The 13680-nt window shown below is 36.5% G+C and overlaps 1 protein-coding gene across 1 annotated transcript in view; it reads left to right on the top strand.

Annotated features, from left to right (window-relative positions):
* The window catches only part of LOC136035560 (uncharacterized), a 100751-nt gene that overhangs the window by 51359 nt on the left and 35712 nt on the right, over positions 1-13680 (top strand). Inside the window, exon 4 of the mRNA XM_065717430.1 lies at positions 9322-9540. Within this exon, the coding sequence (XP_065573502.1) occupies positions 9322-9540 (219 nt within the window). The remainder of the gene's footprint in view (positions 1-9321; positions 9541-13680) is intronic.

Genomic DNA, 13680 nt, shown 5'->3' with positions numbered 1-13680 from the left:
ATATATATATATATATATATATATATATATGTTTTTAACTACGTAAAACTTGCGAATATACAACATTCTTCGTTGTCCCATTGTCTGTGCATATAAATAGATTGTCAGGTTTACCGACTCTTGAACATGCAACATATAATTGTACATGGGAAAAACAATCCGTATTCAGATCTATACCTCATTATTCTAATGATTGCCCTTAAGCTTTGTTGATGGTGATTGCTAATCGAACATTCCCTGTGTCCCGGTCGTCATTTATATATCCCCCCTGTGTCCCCCGGCGTCCCCTTTGTAGTTGTGTCCCTGTGTCCCGGTCGTCATTTATATTCCGTGTGTCCCGGTCGTTATTTGTGTCCCGGTCGTTATTTGTGTCCCGGTGTCCCAGTCTGTAATTTCTCTTTGAGTGTCCCGGTCGTCATTTATATTCCCTGTATCTCGGTGTCCCGGTCGTCATTTGTGTCCCGGTGTCCCGGTCTGTAATTTCGTCAGTCGACAAACGTATGCTTTCTTTTGGTGATTTCTCTTTGAGACGCAAGCCTGTTTTCAGGCTGTTGTTGTGATTTCTCGGCATGCTTTCTTATGGTGATTTCTCTTTGAGACGCAAGCCTGTTTTCACGCTGTTGTTGTGGTTCCTGGGCACGCTTTCTTTTCATACTTTCTCTATTAGCCACAAGCCTGTTTTCACGCTGTTGTTGTGATTCCTGGGCACGCTTTCTTTTCATACTTTCTCTATTAGCCGCAAGCCTTTTGGCATATACTCTTTGAGCAGCTTCCTCGGCTGTTGCCATTGTAGGTTCTTCTGTCATTTTAAAATTAAAAATTTTTCTTTGAAAGGCCTTCTTATATACTTATAATGACGTCATATACAAAGCCTCGTCATAACAATAATAACGTCAGTCGACATGACGTCAGCCAACAGACAAACAAGCAACTTATTTATATATATACTAGCTGTTGGGGTGGCGCTTCGCGCCACCCCAACACCTAGTTGGTGGGGGCGCTTCGCGCCCCCCCCAAGCCCCCCCGCGCGCGTAAGTCGTTACGCGCCATAATAGTTTCGCGCCATTGTAGTTGTATCCCTATGTCCCACCTGTGAATATAGATATATATATATATATATATATATATATATATATATATATATATATATATATATATATGGTTTTAACTACGTAAAACTTGCGAATATACAACATTCTTTGCTGTCTCATTGTCTTTGCATATAAATAGATTGTCAGGTTTACCGACTCTTGAACATGCAACATATAATGGTCCATGGGAAAACAATCTGTATTCAGATCTATACCTCATGATTCTAATGATTGCCCTTGAGCTTTGTTGATGGTGATTGCTAATCGACCATTCCCTGTCCCGGTGTCCCGGTCGTCATTTACATCCCCCTGTTTCCCCCGGTGTCCCCGTTGTAGTTGTGTCCCTGTGTCCCGGTCGTCATTTATATTCCCTGTGTCCCGGTCGTCATTTGTATCCCGGTCTGTATATACATTCGTTTTTTAGTTTTGTTTTTCTCCTTTATTTTTTTCCTTTTTTTTCTTTTTTAGCTTATTTAGATTTTTAGATTTTTTAGTTTTTTTTATTAGTTTTTAGTTTTTTTTTCTTTTTAGTTTTTTTGTCCCGGTCGTCATTTATATCCCCCTGTTTCCCCCGGTGTCCCCGTTGTAGTTGTGTCCCTGTGTCCCGGTCGTCATTTATATTCCCTGTGTCCCGGTCGTCATTTGTATCCCGGTGTACCGGTCTGTATATACATTCGTTTTTTAGTTTTGTTTTTCTCCTTTATTTTTTTCCTTTTTTTTTCTTTTTTAGTTTATTTAGATTTTTAGATTTTTTAGTTTTTTTATTAGTTTTTAGTTTTTTTTTCTTTTTAGTTTTTTTGTAGTTTTTACCTTCTTTTTAGTTTTGTTAATTTTTTTTTTTACTTATGTCCTGGTCGTCATTTATACTCCCTGTGTCCCGGTGCTTTGTTGATTGCTAATCGAACATTCCTTTTGTCCTGGTCGCTTTCTCTTTGAGTGTCGTCATTTATTTTTTTCTTTTTTAGTTCTTTTAGTTTTTACCTTTTTTAGTTTTTTTTAGTTTTTTAGATGAAAATTTTTTTTAGTTTTTTCCTTTTTTTCTTTTTAGTTTTTTATTGGTTTTTACCTTTATGTTAGCTTATTTTTCAGTTTTTTCCTTTTTTTTATTTTTTTTTTATTTTTTATTTTTTTTAGTTTTTTACCTTTTTTTAGCTTTTTTAGTTTTTTTAGTTTTTTTAGTTTTTTAGCTTTTTTACTTTTTTTATTAGTTTTTAGTTTTTTTGTAGTTTTTGCCTTTTTTTAGTTTTTTCAGTTTTTTTTTAGTTTTTTATTGGTTTTTACCTTTATTTTAGCTTATTTTTCAGTTTTTTCCTTTTTTTTTAGTTTTTTTTAGTTTTTAGTTTTTTTAGTTTTTTACCTTTTTTTAGTTTTTTTAGTTTTTTTAGTTTTTTAGCTTTTTTATTTTTTTTATTTTTAGTTTTTAGTTTTTTTAGTTTTTTACCTTTTTTTAGTTTTTTTAGTTTTTTAGCTTTTTTATTTTTTTTATTAGTTTTTAGTTTTTTTTGTAGTTTTTGCCTTTTTTTAGTTTTTTTAGTTTTTTAGCTTTTTTATTAGTTTTTAGTTTTTTTTGTAGTTTTTGCCTTTTTTTAGTTTTTTTAGTTTTTTAGCTTTTTTATTTTTTTTATTAGTTTTTAGTTTTTTTTGTAGTTTTTGCCTTTTTTTAGTTTTTTCAGTTTTGACGTCACCTGATCCAGTTTTTTCAGGTGACGTCACCTGATCCATCCACAGACAGACAGACAGACAACTTATTTTTATATATATAGATATAGATTGTTGGGCAGCTACTGTGTAGGGGAGATGGTTATTACATGCCTGAAAGAATGCATTTCATTGCCTAAATTGTCTGTCTCCCCATGGGCCTTCACACTAGTATAGGTAAGAATTATATTTACATAAGGAGGGGGGGGGGAAGGAGGGTAGAAATTTATCTGTAAGATTACCATCTTACATTTATTTTAATGCTTTTTCTTCCTAAACTGATATGGTGTATGATATAATGATGTATATAATCATTTTAGCAGTTACGAAAAAAGGGTAGTGAATCATTTTTAGATGGGGCCTCATGCCTCAAAGAATACATTTTAATGGTCATTTGTGAAAACGTGTATCGATTTAAAAATCAGACAAAGAACATTGTTTTAGAGAAGAAGCAAGACAGATATGGAAAGAGAAATTCACATTAAATGTAAGATGGAAATGAAATATAAATACAGAAAGAGAAAGAGAAATACAATAAAGAGAAAAAGAATATAGAAAGAGAAATACAGGGAGAAGTAATGCTTGAAACTTTGACATATTCAATCTCACTTTGTTAAGCTTTGGGTTCCTAGATTACCATGGTTTGTTTTGAGTTCTTTTAGCCTCTTTAAGGGCTCAAAATGAATAGTCCCCCACAAATGATTATTGAATTATGAAAGAGCATGAAAAATAATCGTGACTTAATTCTGCTTAAAAGCTAAATTTTGTTGAAAACTGAAAAGTCTAGGCTATTTGTTTAAAACTATAACAGTTTTGTCGTTATTTCTGTAATAAAATAGATATCTATGCGCTATGTTTATGGATGCTATTTTATAAGTTATGTTTATGAGTTGTGTTATTATTATGATTTACTGATTTTCATTAGAAGTGTAATTTTTATATTTTTCAGTTTTCTTTCCATACTCCTCTGTGTACACCTTTTGTATGTAGAGGGCATAAATAAATTATTATTATTATTATTATTATTATTATTATTATTATTATTATTATTATTATTATTATTATTATTGTTATTATTATTATTATTATAATTATTATTATTATTATTATTATTATTATTATTATTATTATTATTATTATTATTATTATTATTAATATTTACCAAAAATCATGTGTAGATTTATAATTTTGGTTAAACGTTTAACCATTATTGGGGGGGGGGTTGTAAAGTTAGTCATATTTAGATTCACAGGGGGAATTCTGCCTACAGATGTGTCCATTTTTTTAGCTAGGCCCAGCTTGATATTCAGTTAGGCTAATCTGAAAATTGAACTCTTTTTAAAGTAGTCTAAAGAATTTTGTATTTTTTCTTTATGGAAGGTGATAGCACTAAACTACTTCTAAGGTGCTCCAAAATTATAATCTTCCCTTTGTAAGCTAATGATCAAAATTGTGAAATAGTTTACCTGCATATCTATGGGCTGTGCCTAATCTAGATAAAATGAAGCAATTGGTTGTGCGTAAATTGCTTACCATGATGTTCTGAACCTTTAAATGAACTTCTTGGCTCCTCAGGAATCTCGTTATTGTCATCTTGGGTGGAAAGAAAAGCTACATGGGTTGTGACAAGGGGCTGGAACATAAATCCTGAAACTGTAACTTCAATATCATCTAGCACTTGGTCATCATCAACTGCATTTTCTGACAAATTAGAATAGTCTCTTTCAGAACTTGATGAGCTCATATTTATTCACTAGGTAGATTCTTTTTTTTTTTTTTTTTTTTTTTTTTTTTTTTTTTTTTTTTTTTTTTTTTTTTTTTTTTTGATGGCAACATTGTTCATTAAAATATTCGCAAAAGTTCGAACTCAATAGTGCTTATTGCAACTAAAAGAAAATTCGTAGTAAACTCGGGTTTTCAGGTATAAATAGGCCTAGGATATATCTAGAAGCCTAAATATGTTTTCATTTTGGTGTCCTTGGTACTTTTGAGAACTAAAGTGCTGGATCGGAGTTAAAATTTTATTTGAAGGTTAAGCATGGAATCGTGATTCCAATGATGACTAAGTTCTTTTTTTCTCTAGTCAGGGCCTTGACCGTTTGGGTACCAATGACTGTTTTTCTACTGAGCAAGGACTTAGTTCATTATTGCTCCGAAAATTTCCGAAAAATGCTATGAGATCCGACTGTCCCATTGCCGATTCCTTCTACTGCAGTTCTCTGAGAAATGAGCGTTTCTGAGGAGAATTTTGATTTTTAATGAGTGATGGAATTTAATTTTCAGGGAGATTTTGAGGAGGAAAGAAGATTCTGAGGGGAAGAGATTTACATGATTTGGAGAACTCAATTTTCTTTCTTAAAGATCAGATATGTTTTTGATTTCTGCGTGAATTTGGGGATAGTGGAGGCATTGGTCGCATTGGGCACCTAAGAATTTTATTGTAAAACTAAATATATTTAAATTTTATGTTAGGGTGAATGTTTAATCGGTACTTGTCAGTTAGTAGAAATATCTTGAAACATTAAACATTATTCTTAAGTTACATCTCCGAAAACCGGTTCCATAGCTACAAAACAAGTGATGGATGATACAATGTATTGAACTTAGACAGAATGCATTGAACTTGTATAATTTGGATTATATATTTGCACATTAGGGGTGGGGTTGGTGGTTAGGTTGAGTTAGGTTATATCAGGTTGGGTTAGGTCTCCATAATTTTGTTTCCAAAGTATTAATTTATCATCAGATTTGGTTATTTTTCATTAAGCCTAACCTAACTTCACTTTTCCGGTATCTTTCCAATGCCGACAAGTACCATTCAATATCTGAAGTGCTCAAAGTTCATCAACCTTGCAATAATGTTCAAGCCTGACTTCATAAACTTGCTCTCAACCAATTGCAGGGAATGTATCCGAAATCTAGTTTTTCAACTCATTAACTGTCTGGGGATTTTTCTCGCAAATCTAGATTTTGATTTCACATCAAAACCGAAAATCTACTGGTGTAGGTGAACTTGATGTCCGTTCAATGGCTCCCTGCCTTCCAAAATAATGCCACGGAAAACTTAATCAAGTTTTTCCCTTACTGTCCGCGCATAATTTTGACGTTTACCGTCTTGCTGGAAGTACAGCTTCCAAAGTTAATTTCGGTCCTGAGCTGCAATGTTACACCATGTCACGAAACATTGCCAGATGATTGTCCCAGTAATAGTCAAATTAAAAAAGACACGGGTCCGACTTCGCTGGACAATGTACTTTACGTCGTAACGCCAGGCTGATTTGGCTTGGAATTGATAGTTATAGGAGAATTTTTGTCATTTCAATTTGAGGTTCTTTTTTTTTTTTTACTCTTAAATGTGACTGTGAAGATGAAGCAGATATTAAATTACGTCTAATCTCGTTTGGCCTATCTTTTACAATGTCTATTGCTAACATATAATTTTATGAATAAGAAAAAAATACTTTGTAAAATATTACTGAAAATGGGGGCCCCTCCGGAAGATTAACCGAAAGCTTTGATTGAAAATTGTAAGGCATCCTGCGACTAAGCCTTTCGTCTTTCATTGGGTAATACACATAACCAGCCACGTATGAAGAGAGTTCTTTCTAGTTGGGGAAGGGGACATTATTACATAAAAATACATAAAAATGGGTGAATGTAGCAAACTCTTAATTATCTCCGAGCAGATTTTCCGCTTTCTTGATTATCCTATTGTCTATCAATAAGCCTATTTTTTTTAAATTGTACAGATTAATGTACTATACGGCCTAATGGGGCAAGGATAACTCGATAACTCAAATTGTAAAAACAAGAGCTAAGAGCTCATGTGGCACTTGTGACGAGACAAGAACAGCTTAAGAGCCAAGAGATCATATGGTATGAGCTCTAGCAAAATTCTATGAATCAATAGATTGATTTAAAAGGAAAATAAGAGGCTTAATGCCGGTCAGGATTTAAAATAAAGCTCTGAGTCACGATGTCCTTCTAAATATCAAAATTCATTAAGATCCGATCACCCACTCGTATGTTATAAATACCTAATTTTTTCTAATTTTTCCTCTCCCTTTAGCCCCCCAGATGGTCAAATCTGGGGAAACGACTTTATCAAGTCAATTTGTGCAGCTCCCTGACACGCCTACCAATTTTCATCGCCCTAGCACGTCCAGAAGCACCAAACTCGCCAAATCACGGAACCCTTCCCCCCAACTCTCCCAAAGAGAGCGAATCCAGTACGGTTCCGTCAATCACGTATCCAGGACATTTGCTTATTCTATCCACCAAGCTTCATCCCGATTCCTCCACTCCAAGTGTTTTCCAAGATTTCCTCCTCCAACTCCCCCCAATGTCAAAAGATCTGGTTGAGATTTGAAATAAGAGCTCTGAGACATGAATTCCTTCTAAATATCAAATTTCATTAAGATCCGATCACCTATTCGTAAAATAAAAATACCCAAATTTTCACGTTTTCCAAGAATTCCGGTTTTCCCCTCCAACTCCCCCCAATATCACAGGATCTGGTCTGAATTTTAAATTAGAGCTTTAAAGCGCAAGACCCTTCTAAATATCAAATTTCATTAAGATCTGGTCATCCTTACAATGGTTCTATTTTAATAAATTGTTTATACTGCTTATACAGTTTCTGCACTCTGGTCACATTACCTGTTCTAGTTTACCCTCTCCATTGTGTTCCTTATTTTAAATAATATGAAAAAAACTTCGTTTTCTTAAAGAGTTAAAGAGGCTGCGTCCCAAAGTCGAACCTTAAAACGTACAGGAATTAGAAGAGGCAGTTGGGGGGCTGCCGCCCCCCAAACCCCCAGCTTTTAAAGACTCTTTTGTACAGGTTTTTTTTGTGGGGGGACTTCATTGTTACTAATTACTAGTTTCGGCGCAATGGTTCTCCTGTCCTCTTGTGTTTAACATTTTTCGAAGTTATTCCATTATTCATTCATTTCAATTTTTTGTTAATTAAAAGAGGGCCTTTCCGAAGCCAAGAGCGGGGGGTTAGCAAAAAAACAAAAAACCTGTACAAAAGAGTCTTTAAAAGCTGGGGGTTTGGGGGGCGGCAGCCCCCCAACTGCCTCTTCTAATTCCTGTACGTTTTAAGGTTCGACTTTGGGACGCAGCCTCTTTAACTCTTTAAGAAAACGAAGTTTTTTTTCATATTATTTCTGTACGTTTTTCTACAATCCATGGTGGATGTAATTTAATAATTCCTGTACTCCTCGTACAGGAATTAGGAGAGGAACTTGGGTGGCTGCCGCCCCCCCGCTTTTAAATCATTGTATAAAATAGAAAAAAAAATAGATAGAATGACCGAAATGTTTCTTTTGCTCATAAGAAGCTAATATTCTGTTATCTCTCAATTGATAAGCTGTCCAGGTGTTATCAAAATTATACACTTTTATTTTGATGTTGTGAAAAAAACCGCCCGTCAGGGACTTGAACCCTTGACCAGAGGATTAAAAGTCCAACGCTCCACCGACTGAGCTAATCACTTTCATGTGTGTAAATATAACTTCTCAATAACTTTTAAAAATTTCAAATTAACATGGGCTCTTATGGAGAGAAATGCGTTAATTAAGTAGCTAATGCGTGGTTTCTGGAAAACAGGGAAGGAGTTATCGGATGGAGCTGAAATTTCGCGGATAAGCTCCTGGGCCGTAGGGGACCTTAACTTGTGAATTTCAGCCCGATCGGACAACGTTAAAGGGGGGGGGGGTTGGGGGGTCGAAACTTTCGGGGGGTTAAGATTTTCCTACGAAACTTTCCAGGACAATTACTCGGAGAATTCCGCATCGAATGAGTCTTCGTACACCCAGATCAGATGTCGGATGTGACCTGTAGGCGTCTAGAAAAAAAAAGAAAATGAATTTTAAGTGGCTATGCGTGGTTTCTGGAAAACAGGGAAGGAGTTATCGGATCGAGCTGAAATTTCGCGGATAAGCTCCTGGGCCCTAGGGGACCTTAACTTGTGAATGTCAGCCCGATCGGACAACGTTAAAGGAGGGCTGGGGTTGACGGGTCGAAAATTTCGGCCAGATTTTCCCCATGAAGGAAAAGTTGGAGGGGGATGAAATTTTGCAGGTTTCTTAGTTGGAGCTCGGGCTACGAAATGCATCCCTCCCCATCCCTCTGCGACCACTGGAACCGAAGATCGCTTAACATTGTCGTGGGTCGCCTCTTTATAGAGGCACGAGTGTGCCTCCTTGATATCCCTATTTATGTTCGTTGTTTCCTTGTTTTATGTTCCTTTTTTATTTTAATATTTCCTTATTTTTTCCTTTTTTTATTATTTCATTTTCTATTTTTCATTTACCTTGTTAGTCATGCCCAGACAGGTATTTGAAAATGAGATGCCGGCAGGATTATGCTAATGATGTATCTCTCAGTAGTACGGTCGTGAAAGTAGGCCAGTGACCCAAATAAAGCAAATCTTTAGAGTAGAGCCTCGAGCTGGAATAAACTATATACGCCCTAGAATGCCTATTGCTATACTACTCTCATTAAACAAGTTTTTTCTTCTTTTCAGTTACGCATCTGCGATTTGAGCGCTTGGACAAGAAGGAGTTTCGTTTTTGTAGAAGATTTATGCTGGACGAATTGGCAATTACGTTCCAAGAATCACCAGTGTGGTTTGACTGTCTATTCCATAACCACACATATTCGAGTGTCGAATTTGCTCTTGATTTCCTCGTTGATGGGAGGAGCGGCAGATATGTATTCATTGTGCCACAAGAAAACCGACTGAGTAAATATCTTTTTTTTTATTTTATGATTCTGTATATTCCTTTTGCTTGGATGGTTCCATGTTGTACTGCATCAAGTCTGCTGGAAACATGTATGGAAACATGAAGGATGACCTGGGTTTCTCTAATGACATGTTCCACTGACAGTGTTTTGCGGAAAATTTACAATAAAATGACCTAACCTGCCAGGTGCCGGGTCATTAGAATCCAGTGTAACACCAATCGAGACTAACACAGGGAGTGCTTTCTTGTTTAAGAATTTCTTTTTTCATTGTATATTGTTGTTATTTTGATTTCTTCTTGTAATTAATTCTAAGGACCTCTCCCTTGTGTATAAGCTAAAAACTATTGTAAAATTACTACTTTTGTGTTTGGGAACAGGGCTACAGTAACTAGGCTGCTTAGATTTTTTCTCAAGATCTAGAGTTTTCAATCTTTAGCCTTGTAAATTGCCTCCAATTTTTTGGTTACTTAAAAAAGCAACTAGAACTTTTAATTTTTTACGAACGTTTTTATTAGTAAAAAAATACGTAACTTACGTAACGAACTTCTATATTCCTATATTTTTATTACGTATATGAGGGGGTTGACCCCCTCGTCAATACCTCGCTCTTTACACTAAAGCTTAAATTTTGTCTCAAATCCTTAGGAATGACCCCTGAATCACAAAGGCCGTGGAATAAATAGTTATAAAATCAATTTAGAGTAAAGAGCGATGTATTAGGAAGAGGTGAACCCCTCATATGCGTAATAATTCCTGTTCGTTTTAACTTTCAGTGCTGCTCCTTCATTTCAGCTGAAAAAAGTTTTTATGGCACTTGGTATTAACCAAGTGACATATAGCAATCGCCAATTCTGTCGGTCTGTCTGTCAGTCCCGGTTTTGCTACTTTAGGTACTTCCAGGTAAGCTAGGACGATGAAATTTGGCAGGCTTATCAGGGACATGACCAGCTTATATTAGAAATATAAGCTTAGAAATATCGTTTTCCCAATTTGACCATCTGGGGGGGGGGAGCGGGGGGACCGGTTAATTCGTAAAAATAGAAAAAAGGAAGTATTTTTAACTTATGAGCGGGTGATGGGATCTTAATGAAATTTGATGTTTGGAATGATATTGTGTCTCAGAGCTCTTATTTTAAATCCCGACCGGATCTGATGACATTGGGGGGAGTTGGAGGGGGGAAATCTAAAATCTTGGAAAACACTTAGAGTGGAGGGATCGGGATGAAACTTGATGGAAAAATAAGCACAAGTCCTAGATACATGATTGACATAATCGGAACGGATCCGCTCTCTTTGGAGTAGTTGGGGGGGGGGGGTAATTCTGAAAAATTAGGAAAAATGAGGTATTTTAACTTACGAATGGGTGATCGGATCTCAATGAAATTTGATGTTTCGAAGGATATCGTGTCTTAGAGCTCTTATTTTAAAGTTTGACCGGATCTGGTGACATTAGGGGGGGGTGTTGGGAGGGGGAAACCTAAAACTTGGAAAACACTTAGAGTGGAGGGATCGGGATGAAACTTGGTGGGAAAAATAAACACAAGTCCTAGATACATGATTGACATAAACGGTATGGATCCGCTCTATTTGGGGTACTTGGGGGGGGTTATTCCTGAAAAATTAAAAAAATGAAGTATTTTTAACTTACGAACGAGTGATCGGATCTCAATGAAATTTGATATTTAGAAGGATATCGTGGCTCAGAGCTCTTATATCAAACCCGACCGGATCTGGTGACATTGAGGGGGGAGTTGGGAGGGGGAAACCTAAAACTTGTTAAACACTTAGAGTGGAGGGATCGGGATGAAACTTTGTGGGAAAAATAAGCACAAGTCCTGGATACATGATTGACATAAACGGAACGGATCCGCTCTCTTTGGGGTAGTTGGGGGAGGGGTTAATTCTGAAAAATTAGAAAAAATGAGGTATTTTTAACTTACGAACGGGTGATCGGATCTCAATGAAATTTGATATTTAGAAAGATATCGTGTCTCAAAGCAATTATTTTAAATCCTGACCGGATCTTGTGACATTGGGGGAAGTTTGGGGTGGGGGAACTTAAAATCATGGAAAACGCTTAGATTGGAGGGATCGGGATGAACGTGGTGGGGAAAATAATCAGAAATCTTACATACGTGAATTACATAATTGGAACGGATCCGCTCAATTGGGGGGGGGGGGTAATTCTGAAAAATGAGAAAAATGACGTATTTTTAACTTACGAAGGAGTGATCGGATGTTCATGAAACTTCATATTTAGAAGGACCTCGTAACTGAGATCTCTTATTTTAAATCTCAACCGCATCAAGCTTAATTGGGGGGGGGCAGTTGGGGGGGACCGGAAATCTTAGAAAATGCTTAAAGCGGTGAGATCAGGATGAAACTGGATGGGAAGAATAGAAACCTGTCTAAGATACGTGACTGACATAACCGGACCGGATCTGCTCTCTTTGGTGGAATTGGGGGGGGGGGGGGTAATTTTGAAAATTGAGGTGTTTGTAACTTACGAAAGGGTGACCAGATCTTATTGAAATTTGATATTTAGAAGGATCTTGTGCTTTAAAGTTCTAATTTTAAATTCCGACTAGATCCTGTGACATTGGGGGGAGTTGGAGGGGGAAACCGGAATTTTTGGAAAACGTGAAAATTGGGGTATTTTTATCTTACGAATAGATGATCGGATCTTAATGAAATTTGATTTTTAGAAGGAATTCATGTCTCAGAGCTCTTATTTCAAATCCCGACCAGATCGTTTGACATTAAGGGGAGTTGGAGGGGGAAATCTTGGAAAAACACTTGGAGTGGAGGAATCGGGATGAAGCTTGGTGGATAGAATAAACAAATGTTCTTGATACGTGATTTACAGATTCGTACTGAATTCGCTCTCTTTGGGGGAGTTGGGGGGAGGGGTTCAGTGATTTGGCGAGTTTGGTGCTTCTGGGCGTGCTAGGACGATGAAAATTGGTAGGCGTGTCAGGGAGCTGCACAGTTTGACTTGATAAAGTCGTTTTCCCAGATTCGACCATCTGGGGGGGCTAAAGGGTGAGGAAAAATTAGAAAAAATTAGGTATTTATAACTTACGAGTGGGTGATCGGATCTTAATGAATTTTGATATTTAGAAGGACATCGTGACTCAGAGCTCTTATTTTAAATCCTGACCGGCATTAAGCCTCTTATTTTCCTTTTTAAATCAATCTATTGATTCATAGAAATTTGTTAGAGCTCATACCATATGATCTCTTGGCTCTTAGCTCTTCTCGCCTCGTCACAGGTGCCATATGAGCTCTTAGCTCTTGTTCATATTTATCTTTCATTGGTTTTAAAAAAATTGTTTTTTAAAATTCCTTTTTTTAAATCCTGCACTCGTTCATGGAAATTATCTTCCCCCATGACAAATTCCTCCATGGAAAGTTCCCCCCGCATAACCCCCTCCTTTCAACCCCTCACCCAACCAAAGACATTTCCCTGAAAGCGTCTGTACACTTCCCAATATTCATTACTATATGTAAACACTGGTCAAATTTTGTAACTTGCAGCCCCTCCCATGGGGACTGTGTGGGATTAAGTCATCCCCAAAGACATAGTTATTAGGTTTTTCGACTATGATAAAAAATGGCTATCTCAGAATTTTGATCCTGTGACTTGGGGAAAAATGAGCGTGGGAGGGGACCTAGGTGCCCTCCAATTTTTTTGGTCACTTAAAAAGGGCACTAGAACTTTTAAATTCAATTGGAATGAGCCCTCTCACGACATTCTAGGACCACTGGGTCGATACGATCACTCATGAAAAAAAACAAAAGCAAAAAAAAAACGCATCGATGTTCTGTCTTGTGGCAAAAAAAATATATAATTCCACATTTTTGTAGATAGGAGCTTAAAACTTATGCTGTTGGGTTCTCCGATACGCTGAATCTCATGGTGTGATTTTTGTTAAGATTCTATTACTTTTAAGGAGTGTTTTCCCCTGTTTTCCAAAATAAGGCAAATTTTCTCAGGCTCGTAACTTTTGATGGGTAAGACTAAACTTGTAGAAACTTATATATTTAAAATCAGCATTAAAATGTAGTCTGTTACTATTGAGCCGGGTCGCTCCTTAATACCGTTCGTTACCATGAACTGTTTGATACGAGTCGCTGT

The sequence above is a fragment of the Artemia franciscana genome, chromosome 14 (genome assembly GCF_032884065.1).
Source record: "Artemia franciscana chromosome 14, ASM3288406v1, whole genome shotgun sequence".
Taxonomy (NCBI): Eukaryota; Metazoa; Arthropoda; class Branchiopoda; order Anostraca; family Artemiidae; genus Artemia; species Artemia franciscana.
This window is presented reverse-complemented; position numbering and strand designations above follow the sequence as displayed.